Consider the following 23,780-nt stretch of genomic DNA (forward strand, 5'->3'; position numbering starts at 1 on the left):
GTTATCTTAAGATAATAAGATGGCTTTCCTGTTATCATGACCTGAATTAATTAACAGTTAAAGAGCAAAACAAGCAATCAGAGGTAACTGCAAAGTTTTCATGACAAAACGAGTTCCATAATCTCAAGATAAAAAATAAAACAAGCATCATTACCTCAAAAGAATGCGTTTTCACTACAAAATCAACTCTTTTCTCTTAAATAACTGGGTAATTAATCAGTTATGACACATTTTTTTTAATTTTCAACAATGAAATAGCTTGCATCTTGAAATACTGATATATATGTGAAAACACAAACTCTTATTTCAAAATAATGAGAAGGTAAATAATTACAACAAATTGATTTCTGTAATCTTGAAATAATGACCACACTTGGAAGTTAAAACAAACTCCGATATCTTGATGATGTTGCGATGACGAAACTGTTGTCATGCTGTCAAGCAAGTTCTGGTATCTTGAGATAATGAAATGTTATGTCAAAACAAGTAAAATATATCTTGAGATATGAGATAATTAACTGATTTCATGGCAAAACTGGATCTTTTATCTTTGATATAATGAGATAACTAATTTCTATGCATGTATTTCTGAGAAATTTAACTAAAGGTATGGTTATATTTATCTAAGGTTTTGTATCCGATACTCAGAAATCAAATGTGAAATTATAAGAATTTGGAGTTTCCTCACAAAAAGCAAAGGTTGCAGAACAATTGAACTAATCAGTGAAACTCTTGATGTAGGGTTGAGCGAGTCTCTAAAGGGCAGACACACAGGGTAGATGAGAGGTTGTGGCCTCCCAACACACCTGAACCTTCCCTCAGTTAAACCAAACACAAATCATTTATTTTTCATAAGACAGAGGCAGCCAACATTTATGGTTATAGGATCCTCCCCAGAGGAACAGTGGGTGATCCCCCCCAGCATCACACCCTTCGAGGACATTGCTGCTCAGCTGTGAGACAACACTGCCGTCTTCCTGCCTGTTTTATTATGTAACATATGCTGTATTATGTAACATCTGTAGGCCTTTATATATTTAAGAGAATTCACTAGATAAAAGATCCTGTAGAGGATGAAAAATAGGAGGGGAAATGTTTTACAGCAGTGAGTTAGTGGTGATTTGACAGCAACATAATGGCTGTGTTGATCTTTTTTACTCCAGTAAAAACAGCGGGTTGAACAGCTGAAGCATTTCCCTTGCAATGTGCCTCACGCTTTCATCCTCCCCCTGTCTTGCTAGGAAACAACCTGGGCAGACAGAATACAAATGACAGCAGCAATGTGGAAGTCTGAGATTATGGCCAGCAGCAGCTTATTCAAACACCCAGCCTGACACGTCCTGCTGCAGGTACCACACAAAAAAGACCGGCAGCATGGGGCACAGTCTTTATCAGCACAGTTTTTACATTGGGAAGAGAATATAGAAAATCTGTCGCCGTGCTAAGTGTGTGCATCCTGGTAGAGAACAGTCGCCACCAGATCTCTCACTGCAGACGAATCCTCAGCGTCTGTGGAGACAAAAAGCAAAATGTGGAAATTACTGGAAGCCAGACACAAATGAGGGCTTCCCAAAAGTAGTCCTATCCCATTAACTTTTCCAGATTTTGTTACCTTACAACCTCAGACTTTAGTGTGTTTTATTTGGATTCTTTGAGATAGAACGTAAAGAAGTACATAATTGGGAAGCGGAGGAATATTTATGATTTTCAAAGTTATTCACAATTACACATTTCAAAGATGTGGTGTGCATTTGTATTCAGTCCCCTTTTCTCTGATACTCCAAAATAAAATCCAGTGCAATAAAATCCTTTCAGTAGTCACCTAAGAGTCCAACTGTGTGTAATATATTCTCAGGATAAATCCAGCTGTTCTGTGAGAACCTCAGAGGTTTGTTAGAGAACGTCCTCGAACAATCCGCATCATGAAGACCAACCAACACAGCAAGAATAAGGCTGCTGAAGAGGTTGGAAGCAGGATTTGGTTACAAGCTTTTACATCCTAAGCTTTGATCATCGACACATGGTTATCCACCAAAATAAATACACCTGCAGTAACTGGAGGAGCTGCAAAGGTCCACAGATCAGATGGGAAAATCTGTTGTACTCGTACTCGTCGTCTTCCGCTTATCCGGGACTGGGTCGCGGGGGCAGGAGACTCAGCAGAGACACCCAGACGTCCCCAGACACCTCCTCCAGCTCCTCCAGGGGGAGCCCAAGGCGTTCCCAGGCCAGCCGAGAGACATAGTCCCTCCAGCGTGTCCTGGGTCGTCCCCTGGGCCTCCTCCCAGTGGGACGTGCCTGGAACACCTCCCAAGGAAGGCATCCAGGAGGCATCTGGTATAGATGCCCGAGCCACCTCAACTGGCTCCTCTCAATGGGGAGGAGCAGCGGCTCTACTCCGAGCCCCTCCCGGATAGCCGAGCTCCTCACCCTATCTCTAAGGGAGTGCCCGGCCACCCAACGGAGGAAGCTCATTTCAGCCGCTTGAATCCGGGATCTCGTTCTTTCGGTCATGACCCAAAGTTCATGTCCATAGGTGAGGGTAGGAACGTAGACCGACCAGTAAATTGAAAGCTTTGCTTTTCGACTCAGCTCCTTCTTCACCACGACGGACCGATACAGAGCCCGCATCACTGCGGCAGCTGCACCGATCCGTCTGTCGATCTCCCGGTCCATTCTTCCCTCACTCGTGAACAAGACCCCGAGATACTTAAACTCCTCCACTTGAGGCAGGAACTCCCCTCCAACCTGAAGAGGACAAGCCACCCTTTTCCGGTCGAAAACCATGGCTTCGGACTTGGAGGAGCTGATCTTCATACCAGCTGCTTCACACTCGGCTGCGAACCGCCCCAGTGCATGCTGTAGGTCTTGGCTAGAGGGGGCCAGCAGGATCACATCATCTGCAAAAAGAAGAGACGAAATCCACTGGTCCCCGAACCAGACCCCCTCCGGCCCTTGGCTGCAGTGAAACATGGTGGTGGCAACATTATGCTATGGGTATGTCGTTCATCAGCAGGTACAGGGAAGCTGCTCAAGAGTTAATGGGAAGATTAATGGAGCTAAATATGAGGCAATCCTGTAAGAAAACCTGTTAGAAGCTGCGAAAGGCCCGAGACTGACACGGAGGTTCACCTTCTAGAAGGACGACAACTCTAATCATAAAACCAGAGCTACATAGGAATGTGTTAGATCAAAGCATATTAATCTGTTAAAATGAATCAAAGTCCTAAACTAAATCCAATTGAGAATCTGTGTTAAGACTTAAAAATATATGATCAAAATCATCAATCCAATCTGACTGTGCTTGAGATGTTTTGCGTCCATTCATTCACAAACTTTAATTTTACAAGTGAGTTCCTTTGAGAGGTTTTCTGCTTTGAGAGCTGTTTAAACCAAAGCAGAATGGGCAAAAAAATGTTAACATGCAAAGCTGGTAGAGACATCCTCCAAAAGATGCTGTAATCACAGCAAAGTGTGGTTCTACAAACCCCTCGTTTCATCAAAAGTTGCACTGCTGTGCGAGGTTTTTCATTGCTTCACCTTTTCAGTTTGCTCTGCTCAGACTGGTAGGTTTTCGCCCTACAAGACAGATTTTTAGTGCTCATCTTGGACACCTGACGGTAAAGGACTAATTGCATTTTAAAACCTACCGTTAGCAATAGTCAACTAAATCATCCTTAACAACCCTTTGGCTTTCTTTATTCATTTTAGGACTGCTTTTAATTTTTAAGGAATCTGGAAAAGAATAATCTATGAGTTAAATATATATTTCATTTCAATCAGCACTTCCTGGCGACTTGCAGGAAGGTTCCCCGCTGTCCCATGACTTCTCCATGTGTGGATAATGGCTGTCATTGTCATTTACCATTTCAAGACTGATAGATGCAAATAACTTCCTTATCTTAAAGCCTACTTCAGGTTGTCACAATGGTCATATTGAAGTAATTTCTTGATTCTACAGGCCTGGATGTGGTGGGTGAATCTGAACCTATAAAATAAGCTTAATTACAGTTAGTTAATAATTGAACAAGAAGAGAAACTATATTTTCACACAGAGCCAGGCAGGATGGATAGCTTTTTTTCCCATTATTTCATTTAGAAACTGCATTTTGTATTCTCTCAGGTTATCTTTGTCTGAAATTAAAATTAGTTGTAAGATCTAATTTAAGTGTGGCAAAAAAAGAAGAAATCTATATGGCGGGAAATACTTTTTAAATTGACTGTAAACCAATTATAATCCCCACATAAGGTATCATACAGGACATTGAAAATGCCTGAAAATCTCCTAAATATGGACATTTATTGTAAAAAAAATATCATAGAAGTTAATTTAGTACTCCAGAGACAGACAAGCTGCTCTGGTTCTTCATCTCTCCACTTCTCAACGCCTTAAAAAAGTCCCACGTTCTCTTCAGCCTTGAATCCAATTATAAAATAAACTCAAAGCAAGCACTGTTTCACAGTAAAAATATTCCATATAAGCCCTTTTGGTTTCATCCATTTCTTTTTTCATAAGGTTTCAGTTTGGGCGTTGACAGCAGAGGTCTGATCACGGACAGCACTGAAGTTCAAAGACTATTGTTGGTGTGAACTGGGGCAATTTAACGAGATCCAGTTGAACGAAAAGAACAACACAGAATTACATAATAATTCAAATGAAACTAAATATGCTATATGATTAATACATACATAAAAAGCCTCATGACCACTCCATAACAAGCTTTCCCCCCCGTGAGCTGGTAATTATTTGTGAGATCCTTAAGTGTGTGTCAGGCCTGACAGAAGAGAGATGAGAGACGTCGCACCAAACAACTCAATAAAATAGCAGCTTGTTGCCCCTTTATTAGTCAAATGAAAGTAATATCTGATGGTGAAGTCTTTAAACTGTTTTTTATTTTTGGTGAAATCATGCAATGGAAATGTCAATTTTTCTATCCCTACAAGGCAAATTGTTAGCAATCATCTTGGATAACTATTATTGTTAAAAAAGGAAATGCACGTCTGGCCATTCACCTTAGAGCGTGTGATAGTTATCAACATCTGTCTCAGATGTCCACTTCTGTTGATTCACGGACAAACTTCCTGGAAAACGTCCCTCTCCTCAATTTGAGGAGAGAAATCAGCCAGCTTATCTTTTCTCATTACAAAACTCTTCAGCACTGCACCAAGTTATTGCCTTGAGTTGAAACGAGCAGAGGTCCATCACAAATTAGAAATGTAAGAGCAGATGGCAGTATTTAGAAACCTCTTCCAGTTGCAACAGAAAACCAGAGGCTCTTAATAATCAACGTTTGGCCAAAGGGCATATATTAAAGTAAGACGAAAGAAAGAAGGACAGCAGGGGAGAAGCTGGGGGTTCCTGCTGACATTTCTGTTAGGCTAGATTAGGGAAGCTTACACTCTGAACATCCACAGTACAGAGTTTGGAGTTTAATTTTCCAATTTGTATAGTTCTTTCATTTGTTGCAGCCATTTGGTATCTTTTCAATGAAATCTGTGACAGTTTTTAAGTATTCTTTCTTTAAAGGTTGATCTCCTCTTCCTCACATGGTGCAGCTGACAGGTCAGTCAAACATGCGATGTGTCGTTTGTAATTAGATTGAATCTTTCTGACTCAAAATCACTGAGACAGCAGCGAGATTAATGTTTCACCATGAAAGGCAATTAACAAAAGGAATGAACAGGAAATAAACACCCATGGAGGATTCAGAATAATTAACCAAGTGCTGACTGAAGGTAAATGCTGTGTTTGTGATTAATACAGAGGAGCGGGAAGAGGGCAGAAGTAAAGCAGTCAGAGAGAACGAGCTTTGGAGCTGATGGACAGGCTGCAGATTTGTCTTGTATTTGGACAGGATAAATTTCCCTGCTGACCTCCGCTTTCAGTCAGCATGAGTGTTTTATGATAGAACTGCCGTTACTCTCTTATTAGTTGTTAAATATAATCCAGCAGCAGCATCTGGTTAGCTTCGCTTCACATTAACACTCCAAAAATGGAAAAAACAACCCTGTGATTTAAATTTTTGAAACTTTTAATCCCGATATAATAAAGGTTTGTGATAGATGCCAGGAATACAAACCGAGGAGGTTGATATTTTTATGTAACAGCATCCACTGAATACGCGTTGTTACTGCGATGTGGTGGCATGTAGTTATGGCCCATTAACTGATCAGAAATAGAACCAATGTTTGAGTTTCTGACCAGCCAGTCACCGATATAGCCAATCAGTTAAAAATAAAATCGTCCAGTTATGGTCACCAGATATTTCTCAGCGGATTTCTGCAGTTTAACACAAATTAACTGTCATTTAGTGCATTTCAGAGTAATTGTAGCCTAATTTATGATCACCTGCACCCAATATTTAAATAACCAGCAGCTCATTGATGATTGCCTGGTAAAAATTAAGCATTCAACAAAAAGCCCAACTATGCAAATAAATAAATTCTAACCTAATTTATCTAGTTGTCTCTATTTTTGGACATGAAAACTCCCTGACTGTAGATACTTACTAAAAGCTTGATCCTAGCGCTGTGTTGTGTTATTCTGTTGTTGTTTGAACAAAGCTGAAGGAGATTTTGATCAACTTTAGAGGATCTAGTGTTTGTTCTGGGTGTGTTTCCCCTCGATTGTGTTTTTGAATATATATTTAATTATGTACCTCCTCCCTTATTTACATAAAGATTATTATTACCATTATTATTATGATCCTAATGTGCCCCTACATGTCTACACAAAAATATAATAAAATGAGACATCTATTGACCTGATAATTTGTCTTATTTCTGTCTTTACATTCATGTTGCCCTTCAGTTGCACTTGTTCTCATACATTCTCCACAAAACAATACGTAAATACCATGTATGATTAGTCACAACCCGTGGCTTAAAGCCAGAGGTTGAAGCTTTAATTAAACACTTATAATCTGCTACTGGCTTCTAAAAGATTATGCGTGGGCAGCTGGTTTAGATTAGGAATTTTCTGGTTGGATCTTTGAATTTCACAGACAGATTAAGCAGAAGTGTCAGGTCTGTTTTGCCTCTTCATCAAAGCAAATAATCACAGTTCTGAAAGTGTGTGAGTAAAGTGGGCAGCAAACCTGGTTGGGAATCAGGATTTACTCTCTGTCCTCATTACCATTCATGTCAGAGACTGAGTGCCAACTAAGGACTGAATATTTGTTGGCTGCAAACAGTCACAGTTGGTCTGCTGTTCAAATAAAACCTCCAACTGAGGCAATCTTAGTTAAATTTAATGAATGATACTCTGATCTGAGCTGCTTCCTGTAGACCACCCCTGAGTTGTTTGTGTACTCACCAACTCCCAGAGCCTTCAACTGGCTTTTAAATTCAGGCCTCTCCTCAAGCACTCGCAGCAGGTTGGTGGACTCCATCCGCTCCAGCTCCACCTTCCAGTAGATGTAGATTTTCTGGTTGAAGCTGACGTAGACCAGGCAGGGGCTGTTTTTACCCTCCTTACACGTGTACTGACCTGAAATCACATAGTTTTAAGCCACATTTTGAACCTAAAATTTCTTTAAAACAATCCTCTTGGGCCATTGATCGTTTTGACATTTTGTCAAGTAACATTCTCAATGTTTTGGGGGAACTTTCTGTGATAGACCAACATAAAGTAGTGCTTAACCGAAAAGTGAAAATAAAATAAATAGTGTTCAAATTTTTCACTAGTATAAATCTAAAACCTTTTGCAAGACACCTTTAACACTCTGCTGACGACTGGTCCAAAGGAACATGGAGCAGCGAGAGTCAAGAGTAGAGGAGGACTTCTGTGTTTTTATCTACATGTCAACAAAGTAATAAACCTAGAATAAATAAAACAGTCAATTTCCCATAGAAGAACAGTGGTTGATCAAACAGAACATAGACTGAAGAACAACACTGCCATCTAGTGGTGTACGTCTAATTCATAGACGATTATGTTTTCTACACCTAGGCCATGAATGATACAACCAGGCTACAAAATGTGACAAAGGCCATCCAAAAAGCTAGGTATTTTAAAGCTGGTTTTAATTATTTCAACGCAATACTTGCTTCTAAATATTTCAGCTGATTTAGCACATCTAAACTAATATGATTAGCCATTTGGGAGTAATACCACGACTGATTGTAAGCAGCTGCTTAGAAACACTGCTAGAAGCTACAGAGCAACTTTATTATAATTATTATTAAGAACTGGGCATAAAATGACAGTAAAATTGTTTTTTTCAGATGGGAATGTCTGCTCAGCAGCTTTTCCTGCACCTCTCTGAGAAGAGTTTCATTGATGACAGAGATTAAAGTGATCCAAACCAGATGAGCTTAGTTGGGTAAGAAGGTTCATAGTTTACAGATGGAAGCCTTACACAAATAAACCCAAGCTGTTTGTTTCGTCTTTGTGGACTAGAACCAAATGAGCGCTGGTGTTTTATATAAATTGATATGAGAGAGTTGCTGTATTTATATTCTGAGCAACCTTATCTCTTTCTAAATGTGGTTTCAGGATTTTTAATATAAACTAAATTCTTAAACCCAATTTTACTTTGCTGTGAAAAAGTATTTACTCCCTTACAATTTGAAAAACAAATGTAGTCAATCAGAGTTTGATTTAACAAGGCCAGCAATTACATTGTCCATATTAGAGTTGGTTTGCTTTTCCGCTCAATAAATGATTGATAACTATTGTATATGTATTCTTACAGGTTATGTTTGTCTGATATTAAAATCTATTTGATGATCTGAAATAATGCGACAAAAAAGCAGAAAAAGCAAAAAATATGTCAAGGGGCGAATACATTTTTTACAGCTCTTGCATTGTTTATTTATTTATTTATTATTTCTTTATTCTCTTTGTTCATCCTGAGCTTTAATAGCTTAACAGATATTTACTTTTTAAAACTGAATTTAAAAAAGGTTTAATGTATTGGGTCCAGATGTCCAGAAATACTTAAATTATTTTAAAATACTACATTTGATAACAAACAAAACAATGTTTGGACAATTTCACTTTTTGTTTAAAGATCTTTGCCATCAGTAAGTAACGTACAGCAGCCTGTAGAGGTTGGTACTGGCCAATACTTTTCCTGTTGCAGATGCTGATGGCTGTGGGCAGGAATGACCTCCTGTAGAGGTCAGTATGACTGTAATGTTCTTTATTTTATGAAGGATCCTTCTTTGTACAATTATATCCAGAGGTTATAGAGAGTCCCCCGAACAGAACAGAACAGAACAGAACAGAACCAGCCTTCTTTATCAGCTTGTTCAGCTTTTTTGGGTCACTGACTCTGATGCTGCTTTCCCAATAAATGATTGGTCCTTTTAGTGTTAATTTTATGTATGTGAGTAAGTTTTTGCTTAACTGCTTATTTAAAATAATTATAAATTCCAACAATTTATTGTGTCGTTGTTTTAAAAGCCAAACCTGAGACCAGGTCTGAAAACGAGCTTATGATGTCTGGGAAAAGGTTACTTTATTTAAGGTACAATTGTTTTTTATGTTCCCTTCCTGATAAAATAAAACATTAGCTAAAAATAAAACTTTGAAGTAAACACGGTTGTCTCCTGAGAAACTTAAACTGAGCCCTTTAAAAAAAAAAAACGAGTTTTGACATTTCCTCCTGAAGGTTCTGCTGATTCCTGATCTCTGATCTTGGGACCAAAATCAATAACTTCTGTTTTATCTGTATTACGCTGGGGGGCATTATATCCCCTCCACCCACTGGTATTATGAAGACACTCTCTCAGTGACTGCTGTCATGTGGGGACATGGAAATATTAAATTGGGTCAGCAGCATAGATATAGTAACAAATTATGTAATACCCTATAAGGTGAGCAAGGGGAAGCATATAGATACTGAATAGAAGTGGCCCGAGAACAGACCCTTGTGGAACCCCATCAATGATTTTTATTTGCTCACATTTATAAATGGCAAATAGCACAAAGCCATCTCGGTCTACCAAGTAAGATCAAAACCAGTGTGTTCTTACTGGGTGTTTGCTAAGATACAAAGATTCACAAAAGCATATGAACCTGAAACGTTGGTGACAGCAAACTAATTGAAACATAAAGGAAGCTCATTTAATAAAATTCAACCCACTGGTGAAGATGTTTTGGTACCTGCACAGAAGGCGTTGACGTTCTCGTCAAACTGGAACCGCACCACAGTCCTGTTGTGGTCAATAATGTAGGTCTGACCATCCCAGGCGCAGGCCACCACCTCCTCTCTACCATCTCCCTAGAATTAAACACCCACGCAAACAAATTTTCAAAATTAGCACTGAACATCTAATTTGATGTCTTAGTTAACTTCATAAGATTCCAACAACTATATTTTACTACCTGGGAGGGAGATTATACATTGATTGATTTTGCAGGTAAATTTTCACAGTTACAAATACTCCACAACACTTTAATATTTTACATTTTTTATTATTTTTGTCACCTTATTTCACTTCTTTGACATTACTAAGCATTTTGTTTACTTATGCAATTTAAGTTTTTTTTTTTTTTTACAGAAAATCTATGCAATTTTAACACAAATGGATGCCTCTGCAGTTTGAGAGTTTATTTCTTGTAAGGTTAAGAAGAAGCACAAATGACGAAAGGCTGCATTCAACCTGGAGACGTAGCTCCATGTCTGTTCTGTAACTAGCATGAATAGTTGTTGGATTTCCAGCTTCTTCAGTCATTCTGTTAAAGAGTGTTTAGAATCGTCCTGTTGATCCAGTTTGTGTTTCAACCCTCCGCTGTCAGACAGATGACCTCACTCTGATACACAGAGGAGTTCATGCTCAATGCAGTGACTGCAACGTGTACCCAGGTCTTGTGGGTGTCAAACAAGCCCAAACCATTAACCCTCCACCACCATGCTTAACAGTGGGTATGAGATGTCTGTGGTGACATGCTGCACTTGGTTTTCTCCAAACATGGTGCTGTGCTTTACAGAAAAACATCTTAGTTTTAGACTCATCTGTCTAAACAAAAGAAGTCTTGTGGTTAAATCAGATGCTAATTAGCAAACCTAAGTCATGAAGCCACATTATTCATGGATGTTGCTGTCTTAAAGCTTTTCCACTAGAGAATAATGTCTCTCGGTAGAATGATGGACTTTGAATATTTTGGAAATGAACTGATGTCTTTCCAGCTTGGCATTGTGTTAAACATCTGTGCTCCAGAGAAGGAAACTGCTAAAACTCCTGCTTGTATAGACATGATCCCAGTGATGGTGATCAACTAATCACGTACATTCAATCAACAGTGCAGGGGTGCTACTTAACCCTTCAAATCCCATGAAACTATGCAGAGTGTGTGCCTGAAAGTGTAGTATATCGACTAGATACTAATGGAACTTCGACAAAATAACTGGAAGCCTTCAGAAGACCACAGGAATAACCCACCCAGCAGCTAGATTGGTGTAAAACCAACCAGTGGTTTTACACCATCACAAATCGACTTACAGTGACATCGAGTTTCTGCAGAGCAAACAGCTGATGATCGACCTGAAATGACCACAAGAGCTGCTCTGAGCTGTCCATCAGCTTCAGGGTCCCTGAGGACAGACGAGGGCAAAAAAGGACATGAAACACAAGTGAGATTTAACTTTCATCCACAATTGTTTAATACAAGAAACTCTGCCTTTAATTTGTTTTGAAATGCATCAATGTTCAAACACACCTGAACGAAATCGCTAACTTCACCTCATCAGCATGTCACCAAGCTGTGCAGAGGCCTGCTAACAAGCCATTCATTTAATTCAGGTGTGTTGTACTGTCGGACAATAGCTCTCGAGGACTGGAGCTCGAGACGCCTGCTCTACACTAAGCAGTTATTAGAGTATTTAACACTTTATATTGTTTTATTAGTCCACTGTGTTCTAAAAAACTGTTTGTTTTGTCAAAAAGGACACAAGAAAAGACACAAATTGCTGTCTCACCATCTAAAGTACAAAGTGCAAACAGTCCACGTTTAGAGGATTCCTCTTTTGAACCTGGGAAAAGAAAGAAAAAAAAAACATAAGTTACAGCAATTTAAACCAAAAATTTACAGAGTTTTGACTGGCTTTTGAGACAACGTTTGATTTTTTTGTAGGAACTGGAACAAAATATGAATCACAAACAAGAGGGTCATTATTTATCTGTATAGAAGCAGAGATTTTTTTTAAATCAAAAGTTCTAAATCCTTTTCTTCTATATTTTTTCTTTATGTGATGTGCATTCTCATTTTATTTAGGTAATCATTCACAACAACCTGGACTCAAAACAAGTGATGCACTTTGACTAGGACAGTAACCAACAATGACAGTTAAACAAAAAAAATAGAAGAGATGACTTATTATAAACCAAACTAGCTGTGAAAAAATACTATAACTAATCAGTTGGTAAATAATTTAATCTGCTTGTTACCTTTGCTTATGCTGCCGACAAGATGAGTAGAAACGTTCTTGTTGTGTATCCGTCCGCTGGTCAGGTAGAGAACTACATCTCTGGAAGGCCCCTCGCTGTGAACAGACAACATGCAGCTGACCTTTCTTTAAAGGCTGAACTTGTAATTTTAGTCTGACTGGGTTTACCTGCTGGGCGTGGCAGGGGCGTCATCCTCAGACTCGGTGGAGTCCTGTTGTGTCCAGGTGCAGAGCAGGATGGCGTAGCCGCAGCCCGGCTGGGACACCATGAGCTCGGGTAAACCTTCAGGACCCGGGTTCACAGACAGACTGTCCACCTGCACAGCAAACACCACAACTCGTTAAGGCTTAATTAAATTCAGAAACCATACAGTTCTGGGTGTAAGGTTTACAAGCAAATAAAAAATAAATTTGTGTTCTACACCACTTTAAATGTTCTAATTATGAAATGAAGATTGCTCAAATATCCAGCCAGAATTATACCATAAGACTGTTGATAACTACAAAAAGCATGCGGTACACATATACACATATGTGTAGATGAATACTTACAACTTACAAAGTTCAGCACAACAACTAGGTGACTGAAACTTATAAGTTAAGTATGGATACTTTTGTGCCATAAACAATGTTTAAACACTGCCATGTAGACCTGTCCCTCCAGTAGCCACTTCTTTAGGAGAACCAGCTGACCGGATCCCCCATCCGAGCTGTCTGAGGGCTCCTCCCAGCGGAATGCTCGAACCACTCGGTCTGTGTACCCCACCACCAACTCACAGCGCCCATCTCCATCTGCACACATGGAGAAAGCCACACTGTTATCACATTTTGCATGACATACATTCAATGCAGAAAAATATAAAGCAAGGATTGTACCAATATCACTGATGAGGATGACTTTAGTGTTAGCAGGAATATGTTGGGTGAAGAAGGGTCTCTGATCGTCAGGACATAGGACTTCATGCTGGCTGGAGGAGTCTGATTTGCTCACGCCCGTCAGATCAAAGAGATGGAACCATCCTTCTGCGCCCACAGCTACAACGAGATTCTGGAAAAGATCCAGGAAACTTAGTCAGATCAATCCCAAACATTTCAGCATCCAGTTGCTTCTGATTTTAATCGGCTCACCTTTCCCTTGTTGCAGACATCTCCGACTGCGACACAGGTCAGCTGGAAAACCAAAACACGTTAAGATCATACTTTTTTCCCCAAGTGGTGCTTGCTGCAGACTCAACTTCAACCCCGCCCACCTCATCAACGTTGAGGTTTAGGCAGGGTTCAGGGTTAGAGTTAGGTGGATTTCCACCTTCAATCCCACCCACCCTGACCGTTGGCAGGGTGGGTGGGGTTGAAACCGTATCACCTCCGGCCAAGGTTCTGCAGCCAGTACCCTCTCCACAGTTTTCCAGTTTGATACCAACCATTCCCACACAGATTCTTGTGATCCAGGGCTTGGATTCATCATTCTTGTAAACAAGTAGCTTTCCACTTGTGTCTCCAACAATCAGCTCGTTCAGCTGCAGAGACAGAGGCACAAAGCTTTTTTTTTTTTATCCTGCAGCAGCAAGAACAATTCTTACAAATCATTTTTTTTTTTAAATATGACATTTACTTCAGTTAATAGGTTACATTTAATTCAGATTTTGTCCAACTAGGGTAATAAAAAGAAGACATGATGTTTCACACTTTTCAGTTTTTAATGAACCAAAATTGAGGGTAAATGCAAAATAATCACTGTGTACGTTTAAATATAGCTCAGTATGAGTTTAGGATAATACTTGTAATATAAAATGCACAAGAAGAATACAAACTAAAAACAATATTTGCAAAATCTTTATTTTTAAAATAATTAATAGACTAGTCCTAACCACATAGTACTAGAATTGATCTTCTCTACAGCAGATGAGAAGTCAGGGTTTTGTAAATTATGTTTTGTAGATTTAATAAAACTTTAAGAATGAAAAGGAAATGATCTTTCCTGTTTGGTGTCAGTACTGAGCGTAAATAACGTCTAATAGTAGGAATATTTGATATAAAGATAATATAAGAAGAGGCTCATTACCGAGTCGTTGTCTGCGTCTCCCAGACAGATGGCGTGAGGAAATATGGTTCCTGTAAAGTCCAAACTGACACGCTGCACAAAGTTCAACGACCGCATGACTGCTGGGTTGAAATCTGCAAGCAACCATGTGGAAAACTTTACTTATTCTCAAGCTAAATCAGGTACAGCAGCAAACTCATCCAACGGTAGCTGCACTTCCTAGTAAACAAAACCACGTGACCTAAATCCAACGGAAGCTCTGAAAAGACAAAAATCACATTCGCAGACTAACTTCGGTGTTCAAAGTATTGCATATTTTTCTAAGAAATACAATAAATATATTTATTTACAGCCAAAACTTCGTCTAAGTGTAATTTCGTCCTTTCCAAGGCGACAGCTCAACTTCTTAATAGTATTTGAAGGTGAAATGATGACATCTAGTGGTCACAGGACGCAAAAGGCATTACACGTTTTTGTTTTTTGATTTATGTTTTTCTTATTTTTAGCTATCCATCCATCCATCCATCCATCCATCCATCCTTTATTACTATCAAATCTGTAGAATGGAGAAATCTCTTAAACAGCATTAGAAAAGGATCTTAGAAATAATCATGCCCCGATCGAAGGACATTCAATAAGTCTGGAAAAGTTTATGAATCCATTTCTAAGGCCCTGGGACTCCAGTGAATCACAGTACAGCCAAAACAGTTGGCAACTCTGCTGTGAAACAAAAAACATATTTGCACTTCCACAAACAGCCTTTATTTTAATTATTTTCTTTATCTTTTATTATTTTGTATATATTATAATAATATAAATTCCTCCCATAAAGCAACCAACCCCCCACCAACAGATCCTCTGCCTGCACTAAAGATCTCCGAGGAAGAGGTAAACAGGCTCTTTCAGCACATGAAAACAAAGAAAGCTGGAGGACCTGATAACATCTCCCCATCATGCCTGAAAGCCTGCGCACATCAACTTGCTCCGATCTTCACAAGGATCTTCAACAAGTCACTGGAGAAATGTGAGGTCCCCTCCTGCCTCAAACGATCCACCATCATCCCGGTTCCCAAGAAACCCTCCATCGTAGGATTAAATTACTACAGGCCTGTAGCCCTGATGTCTGTGGTCATGAAATCCTTTGAGCGGCTGGTGTTGAAGCACCTGAAAGACATCACAGGCCCCCTGCTGGACCCCCTGCAGTTTGCTTACCGAGCAAACAGGTCGGCAGATGATGCTGTTAACTTAGGTCTACACTTCATCCTGCAACACCTCGACCATCCAGGGACGTACGCCAGGATCCTGTTTGTAGACTTCAGCTCGGCCTTCAACTCCATCATACCAGACATCCTCCACCAGAAGATCACACAGCTCAACATCCCAGCCTCCACCTGTCAGTGGATCAACAGCTTCCTGAAGGAGTGACAGCAGCAGGTGAGACTGGGGAGCATCTTCTCCCGATCCAGATCAATAAGTACTGGTGCCCCCCAGGGGTGTGTTCTATCCCCACTCCTCTTCTCCCTGTACACAAATGACTGCACCTCATCGGACTCGTCCGTGAAACTCCTCAAGTTTGCAGACGACACCACTGTCATTGGACTGATCCAGGACGATGATGAGTCTGCATACAGACAGGAGGTGGATCGGCTGGTACACTGGTGCGGTCAGAACTACCTTGAACTGAACCCACTCAAGACTGTGGAAATGGTGGTGGACTTTCGGAGGACACCACCCCCATACACCCCCCTCACCATCCTCAACAACACTGTATTGCCCGTGGACCACTTCAGATTCTTAGGAACCACCATCTCTGAGGACCTGAGATGGTCTTCACACATAGACACTGTTCGAAAGAAGGCCCAGCAGAGACTGTACTTCCTGAAGCAACTCAAGAAGTTCAACCTTCCACAGGAGCTGTTGGTCATCTTCTACACTGCCATCGTTCAGTCTGTCCTGTCTTCATCCATCTCAGTGTGGTTTATCTCATCCACAAAACAGGACAGGTCCAGACTGCAACGAATAATCAGGACTGCAGAGAGAATAATCAGGGCTGACCTTCCCTCCATCCAGAACTTATACAGGTCTAGGGTCAGGAAAAGAGCTGCTAAAATCTCTGCAGACCCCACACACCCTGCACATAAACTGTTCAGAGTTTTACCTTCAGGCCGCCGCTACAGAGCACTGTTTACTAAAACCAGCCGCCACAGAGACAGTTTCTTCCCCCAGGCTGTTTCTCTGATGAACATTCAATAGAGTACAAAACAACAGCATACAGATGTTGCAAATGCACCTTTTTATTTATATATGTGTATATTTGTATATTGTATATATGTATATTCTGTAATGCAAAAACAGAACAAAAGAGCAAAGTGTACCGGAGTCAAATTCCTTGTTTGTATGTACGAACTTGGCAATAAAGCTGATTCTGATTCTGGCTGTACTTACACATACATGTTTACAGTTCCTTTTATCCTTACTTTATTTACTCTAAAGTTTATAGATTTATACTAAATGTCTGTATGTTTTGATCAGTTGAAACCGAAGTCCCATTTCTTGTATGTCTTGGCCAATAAAGCTGATTCTGATTCTATTTTGATACATATGACGTCTCACCCGAGTCGCAGTACCGTTGTCCGCTAGAGGGCGGTATTCTATTACAATTGATCCTGTCCAGCAGAAAACAAGTTTTTCTAGCTGCAAGACAAACAGCACAACTTGTTGCCTAAAACGTCATTATGCATTTCTGTATTGTATGTATTTATTTTGTCCATATACAAATATGTATAAAATAGTGAAAATAAGTAATGAGGGGTGATAATTAGATGTTTTTGGTTTTAAAAAAAATAAAAAGACTGTTAGAAAATATAATGTTTACTGCTTTCCACAGTGTTTGTTGGGGGGAAAGCTGTTTTTGATGAGAAACAAATTGGAAAGTAATCCTTCCATCTCTCACAAATTAGTTTTGGTGCTTATAACTTTTGTTGTTTTTATTATCCTCCCGGACAGTAAACCTCAAACAAAAGCAGAAAAACACGGAAAATAGAAAAATGGGAACTTGGGCGCCCAGATGTCATAATAATTATTACACTTAACTTTGACTAGAAAGTTCATCCAAGTGAAGCGAGCGCCCTCCCAGCCTCTGGAAGACCCACAAAGTCCGCACAAAGCGCTAATTGGACCCTGGAAGCAGGCTGACAAGGGGGCATGGATAGGTTTCAGAAAGCCTGGTGATGGGGAAGGGTGTGGGGAGAGGAGTCGGAGACGCTGAATAGAACCCACGCCTCTTTCTCAAAACTCTCTTGCTGGGCCAAAAGGGGGAGGAGGAGAAGAGTGAGGGGGCGAGGAAATAAAAGAAAGTATATAAGTGGGGTGCATACAGGAGTGGGGGTCGCTCAATTGATCCTGAATGCCACTGCCAACAGAAAATGTGCGCAATTTTACAATCCCACTCAACAAGGCGTGCGTGCACAAGCACATGCACGCAAAGGTAGCATAAAGCAACAAAATGGGAGAAGGGGCGCACACACAGACGCACCTTATTTCAGGAGGAGGGGGGGGGGGGTTGTGCGTAAAAACTAGCTGGTTTCTCTGTTTTATTTTCTTCATCGCCGTTTCACCACTCCCCACGTCTCAGAGCAACAATAATTAGCACGGACCCTCCACTGTAACCGCATCGGGTGTGTCAAATCAGCCACAAAACTTCGGATTCTCTGCGCCTCCCCGCAGATTTGCGCCTCGTTGTTCCGCTTGTGCAACCGATTATGATGCGCTCCAGTCAAAGTGGAAAATTGGGCCTCTGATGCACAATAGGTCCTCAAATGAGCCGCATCTGGGAACAATAAAAAGTAGATGTGCTGATTCTGAAGCAGCTGCTCTCAGATAAACTGGAGCATGAAGGTGAGCTCTGTTTTAAAAACACAAAACCTGGAAGAAAAAAAAAAAGAAGAAATAATTCAGAGCCGACCCCATGCATAAGCGAACTAAGTTGCTCTTTAAGGCCCCTAGACAGCCAGCAGAGGGCCGGGGAGAAAGCTTCAATTCCTCCAGAGAATGACCTCGTTGTAATCAAGTTCATTAAGAGTGAGTCAACTTGACAACTCAGAAGTTTAATTCATATTCAAATAAAAGTCTAATCTAATTAAGTTTAACGCTATGAATAAATGATTAAAAATACACTTTAACTGATTTAATATTTAAGATAACTGAAGTCACTGTATTAGTAATGCAGGCTATAGTTCTCTGCAACATAAAATGAAGATGAGCAAGGTGGAGCGACTTCTTCGTGGACAGACCAGTTCATCATCACACATCTCTGTTCAGTCCACTCTGTTACAAAGCCAGAAATGTAACATTAATGGACTTTAAACGATGAGAGAAAAGGTGGTTGCCACAGTCCCAGGATAAAAAGAAAGCTTTTATTTGACTCAAAACTCAGTTTCTCCAGATTAATTCATTGGTTTTATGTCTGTCAACTCTAAGTGTTAGAATAGAAACTCTTATTGGCATCAAAATTTGCAAATAATTTTGATGCAAACCAGTTTGGTTAAAGCTTGTCACATCTGTAGAACATCTCATGGCCCATTTTATTCAATTTGTTTTGATATAATGTTGTATTTTTTTCCCCTCTAAACTTGTTTTTAATCCAAATTCCCTTTCAGATGTTTTAGTTGCATTCTTAAAAATAGCACAAAAACATTTGAGCTGGATCTGAGATCAGCACATGGATTTAAGGAAAAAATTGCTTAAAAAAAAAACAGAAATGGAAGTAGTTTGTGAATAGTAGATATTCATGTGTTTTGATCAACAGTGTACATTTGTTAGAGAAAACAACAAACAGAAAACTCTTACATTTAACTGAGATTTCATTGAACTGGCATATATTGATGGTTTTCGTTTTCTTTTTTTACACAAAGTTAGAGTTTACAAAAAACATCTAGGGATTCCATTTTCAATTTTTCATGCTTGCATGTAAGCAGAACATTTCAAATCATCCATGTTTCTCTTTTAAAGTGTTGCGCAGTGCAGTTAATCAATGCAAGTCACTTATCACATTTGGTTAAACAGCTAATTTAAGGAATTTATTCCTAGCTCACTAGATGAGTTAAATCAAGGTGTGCAAATTATGTCCAAATTCTAAGACTTTAGTGGCTGCAGGGGCTGTTTAAAAAAAGTGAAAATCATATAATATACAGATACATTTCACAAAAAGTTATATAACTGATTAATTTATTTCATTTATTTCTGTTAATTTTGACAATTATGTCTTACACCAAAATTCAGTTTCTGAGAAAATTAGGGTTTTACATTTGACCAATACAAAAGGGACTTTTTGGTACCTCGACTTCATTGTTAGATCTGGTTTCTCTCCTCATCCTCTTGACAATATTCCACAGATTCTCCATAGAGGACTGTCAAGATGGCTGATCACTGAACCACTTTTGGTACCTTCAGGAGAGTGGGCAGGTGACAAGTCCTACTGGAAAATGAAATCAGCATCTCCATAAAGCTTGTCAGCAGAAGGAAGCATAAAGTGCTATAAAATGACCTGGTAGATGGCCGGGTTGACTGTGAACTCCAGAAAACCCAAACCCAAACTTCAGAACTCCCCAAACAGGCTTTCCTCTAAGTGTTGCAGTCATCCCTTTTGCTTATGCGCTTTTTTTCTTCCACACAACCTTTTATTAATGCGTGGATGCTTGGATACAGCACTCTGTGATGCTTCTTTATTTGTGTTATGTAAAATTCTAATGTTCTGGAAATTTAGATTTTGGTCAAATTCAAAAGGCAAATTAGCTGTAAGCCATAACTGTCAGCATTAATAGAGGTAATTGCTTCAGATATATCACTCAGTCTGTAATTAATCTATAAAACAGCTGAAATAATTGATTAACATAATAAAACTTTTTAATTGTGACATTCACTTGGAAACGTCTTCCTTTCGTCTCACATTCTAAACACAAACTATAATTATTGGGAAAAGGTTTCCTTCCGCTCACCTCCTGCCTGGAAACAAACATCTCCGCTCACCGTTTGTTTAATGCTCCAAGTGGCACGCGTCCGGCGTGCGCAACGCACCGGTACCCGATGCAGGAGTCCAAGGTGTATCCACGCGACCAGTGGGCGTGGCCAGCCCTCATCCAAACGCATTGAAAAGCGGTGGAGTCTGTCTTCCAGGACACATTTCAGCTCTGAGAGGCCGACTGCCCCCACCGGAACAAGTGCGCTCGAACCACGTGAACGGCACGAGCGGGACGCGCCGCCTGGAGACTTAAAAGTTTGACCGATTACCTTACCTTCTGGAGATGGACATTACAGCCAAAATGGAAATTAACGTCAGCCAGCAGCAGCTGATTCCGGCCGCCTGCTACTTTTCCGCGCAGAGCATCCAGCTGAGCCCCAGCAGCAGCAGCAGCCAGTGCAGCGGGAAGTCCAAGCAGCCGAAGCGGCAGCGCTCCTCCTCGCCGGAGCTGCTGCGCTGCAAGCGGCGGCTGAACTTCGCGGGATTCGGCTACACGCTCCCGCAGCAGCAGCCCCACGCGGTGGCGCGCAGGAACGAGAGGGAGCGCAATAGGGTGAAGCTGGTCAACAACGGCTTCGCTACCCTGCGGGAGCACGTCCCCAACGGCGCCGCCAACAAGAAGATGAGCAAAGTGGAGACGCTGCGCTCAGCGGTGGAGTACATCCGCGCCCTGCAGCAGCTGCTGGACGAGCACGACGCCGTGAGCGCGGCGTTCCAGTCCGGCGTCCTGTCGCCCAGCATGTCGCAGGGATACTCCGCGGACATGAACTCCATGGCGGGCTCACCTGTGTCCTCCTACTCATCGGACGAGGGCTCGTACGACCCCCTCAGTCCAGAAGAACAGGAACTGCTGGACTTCACCAACTGGTTCTGAGCATCTCTAAGGTAAGATTAGACCGGTTTTTCTGAAACATTTGACGCTTTAATTGAATGCTGGCCTAACTGTTTCTCTTCTCGTTGTTTATCTCACAGAAGTACGGATCAATTCTTCTTACTGTTGTCCGGCGATTGGGATGGTCCCGGAGGAGAACAAGATGCGCTGTTTTAATCCTGCGCCCTTAAAGACTGACCAACTGAAAAGTCCGCAAAGTCCTGAGAACTTTGCGGAGATCAGCGCCAAAGGATTAACGGAGACAGTGTGGGAAAACTCGCTCCTGTGCATCTTCTAAAACAAAAGACCCTGACGTGAATTCATGCTCTTCAGAAAACAAAACATTATTTAATATGCCGCTCTTCATCTATGCTAATCCAATCACACCAACACGTTTTGGTAAACCTCTCAGAAGCTGAATTCAGTTCAAATGCTTCCAAGTTGCGGATTTATTCTAATAAATTCTATATCAGACGCTTTTTGGAAATATATTATGATATTTTTGTATGTAAGAGTTTTATAGATGTTTTGTACACATTCCTTTTGTATATATTTTGTCTATATATCGCGAAGTTATTTCTAATACCTCCTGCCAACGTAGACGTGTAGTCTATTATTCTCTGGCTCTTCTGTTCACGAGGTTTCCAGCAGGGGTTTGACACTCCGAAGTTTTTATTATATAGCACCAATGTGTCTTATTTAATAGCAGAACCATGTTAATGCATTATATCATGTCACGATGATCAAACTTATGCAGCTATTGTCCCAAAAAAAGAGTGCAATAGCCATGCATTGTCTTTATACTGCCAGCTCTTTATCTTCTATTCACAAGCAGATGTTAAATACTTCTTATAACCATATTTTCTACAATATAGTCCAAAAATAAAGAGATTTACTGAATTTCTTTCCATGTCTTTTGTTTTTTGATATTTGCTTTGAAGAGTGGGGTTGGAAAGGGCAGTTTTAGCTGTTATGTGATCAATAATTAAGTACAATAAAAACAAAGAGGGGAAATAAAGGAGTCACAATAATTACAAAAGGGACTATCATTTGATGTTTTATTAGAAAGAAATCTTACTTTAAATCACATTATATGACTTTTGGTAGGTGGATAAAAAAGAAACAGTTTTAACTCTTAATGGATGAGTGGGTGAGTGAAAGGAAAGTGAAGATAAACTAAATCCAGGGTAAAGACAATAGAACAAGGGTTCTTTATAGGCGAACTAACTTTTACGCACAGTTACACACATTTTAAGCACAATTTCTTAGTTTTCTTGGGTTTGGATAGAAAGTTTTAGCAACGGAGGCCATCAGTAAGTGAGTAACAAAAAGAAAAGTAGTGAAACAAGAGATCCACTACAAAAGGACCGGCCCTGGAGCTTTTATTTGAGAAGAAACTAACTTTTACACACGGTAACATACATTTTACACACAATTATTAAGATTTTATGGGCGGGGAAGAAATGGTCCAAGCTTGAGCAATTAAGGGATCAGTAGGTGAGTAGCTAAAAGAAAACAAAGTCTATTTTAGGTTCAAATGGATAAGCACTGGAACGTTTATTTGTAAAGGAATGGATTTTTACGCACAACTTTGCACCTTTTGAGAACGGTTTTTAAGTGTTTATGGAGGGTGGGTCCGAAACGGGTTACAGGTTTTGCTTTAATGGATCAGTGAGTAACTTCAAGACACGTGAAGGGAAATAAAATATCCTATGTAGGTCCAAAAGCAAAAGCTTTACTAGCACTATTAGTTAAAAAATACAATTACGCACATTTTCTTTTACATTATTAAAAACATTCTTTTTTAGCTCTTTCTTGAAAAAATCCTATTATCTGCTTGTATTACACACAGCAAAAACAAAAACAATGAGCATCGAAGCATTTTAAAAGCCCTTTTGTTAATATTTTTATCTATTGCACATCAGGATGTGATTAGGTATTTTGAAAAACATCTTCACAAAATAGCCCATAAACATTATTATTATTATTTACTCTGTTGAGTAATTTAAGCAGCTTAAATCGGTGTAAAAACGGCTCGTTTAACCCAAAAATCAAACTTCAGGTGGATTTCATCCAACGATGCAACATCCTGAATTTATAAGTTCAAATTCTGGCTGAACTCCGACAACAAACGCAAAACGAGGGAAAGAATGCGGTATTAAATCGACAGATGGAGGCGGTGTGAGCGGGGAAAGCAGCAGTTTGTAAGGTGGTCTGTGCGTTTTGGGACAACCGAGTTTGACAGGTAGGGCGGAGGCTGCAGCCAGGACGCGTGTCCGCTGTGATGAGTGAATAGGCTCAGGATGGTGGTCGAGTGGAGACACGGAGCTGAACTGACTGACGGCGTGTGCCTCCTGACAGCAGGAGCTATAGCCGCTGAACACACAGATGAAAAAGGCTTCTGTGTGTCTGAGAGGCACAGGCTGCTTTTCTACTTACTGTGTTGTGCCTTGA

At 40.3% G+C, this 23,780-nt stretch overlaps 2 protein-coding genes across 2 annotated transcripts; one reads left to right on the plus strand and one right to left on the minus strand.

The window, feature by feature from the left end:
- Positions 1-216: 216 nt before the first annotated feature.
- Positions 217-14,709, minus strand: itfg2 (integrin alpha FG-GAP repeat containing 2). Its single transcript, XM_047389290.1, has 12 exons — positions 14,458-14,709; positions 13,817-13,912; positions 13,524-13,565; positions 13,272-13,443; positions 13,048-13,187; positions 12,564-12,712; positions 12,397-12,491; positions 11,928-11,981; positions 11,452-11,543; positions 10,112-10,229; positions 7,316-7,489; positions 217-1,509 (listed from the first exon to the last, which is right to left on the minus strand). Exons 1-12 carry the CDS (start codon positions 14,551-14,553, stop codon positions 1,442-1,444), a joined length of 1,296 nt encoding a protein of 431 aa, XP_047245246.1. The 5' UTR covers positions 14,554-14,709; the 3' UTR covers positions 217-1,441.
- Positions 14,710-20,394: 5,685 nt separating this feature from the next.
- On the plus strand, positions 20,395-22,226 carry ascl1a (achaete-scute family bHLH transcription factor 1a). Its single transcript, XM_047390168.1, has 2 exons — positions 20,395-21,340; positions 21,428-22,226. The coding sequence occupies exon 1, from the start codon at positions 20,739-20,741 to the stop codon at positions 21,327-21,329; it is 591 nt and encodes a 196-aa protein (XP_047246124.1). The 5' UTR covers positions 20,395-20,738; the 3' UTR covers positions 21,330-21,340; positions 21,428-22,226.
- Positions 22,227-23,780: the final 1,554 nt, after the last annotated feature.

This window comes from Girardinichthys multiradiatus, chromosome 17 (genome assembly GCF_021462225.1).
Source record: "Girardinichthys multiradiatus isolate DD_20200921_A chromosome 17, DD_fGirMul_XY1, whole genome shotgun sequence".
In the NCBI taxonomy this organism is placed as follows: domain Eukaryota; kingdom Metazoa; phylum Chordata; class Actinopteri; order Cyprinodontiformes; family Goodeidae; genus Girardinichthys; species Girardinichthys multiradiatus.

Excerpts from the sequence above, each read along its gene's own strand:
- itfg2 (XM_047389290.1), bottom strand. The coding sequence starts at position 14,553 with ATGCGGTCGTTGAACTTTGTGCAGCGTGTCAGTTTGGACTTTACAGGA. Across the intron at positions 11,982-12,396 it reads TGTCGGCAGCATAAGCAAAG|GTTCAAAAGAGGAATCCTCT; the intron begins GTAACAAGCAGA and ends TTCTTTTCCCAG. Across the intron at positions 11,544-11,927 it reads TGCACTTTGTACTTTAGATG|GGACCCTGAAGCTGATGGAC; the intron begins GTGAGACAGCAA and ends GTCTGTCCTCAG.
- ascl1a (XM_047390168.1), top strand. The coding sequence starts at position 20,739 with ATGGACATTACAGCCAAAATGGAAATTAACGTCAGCCAGCAGCAGCTG.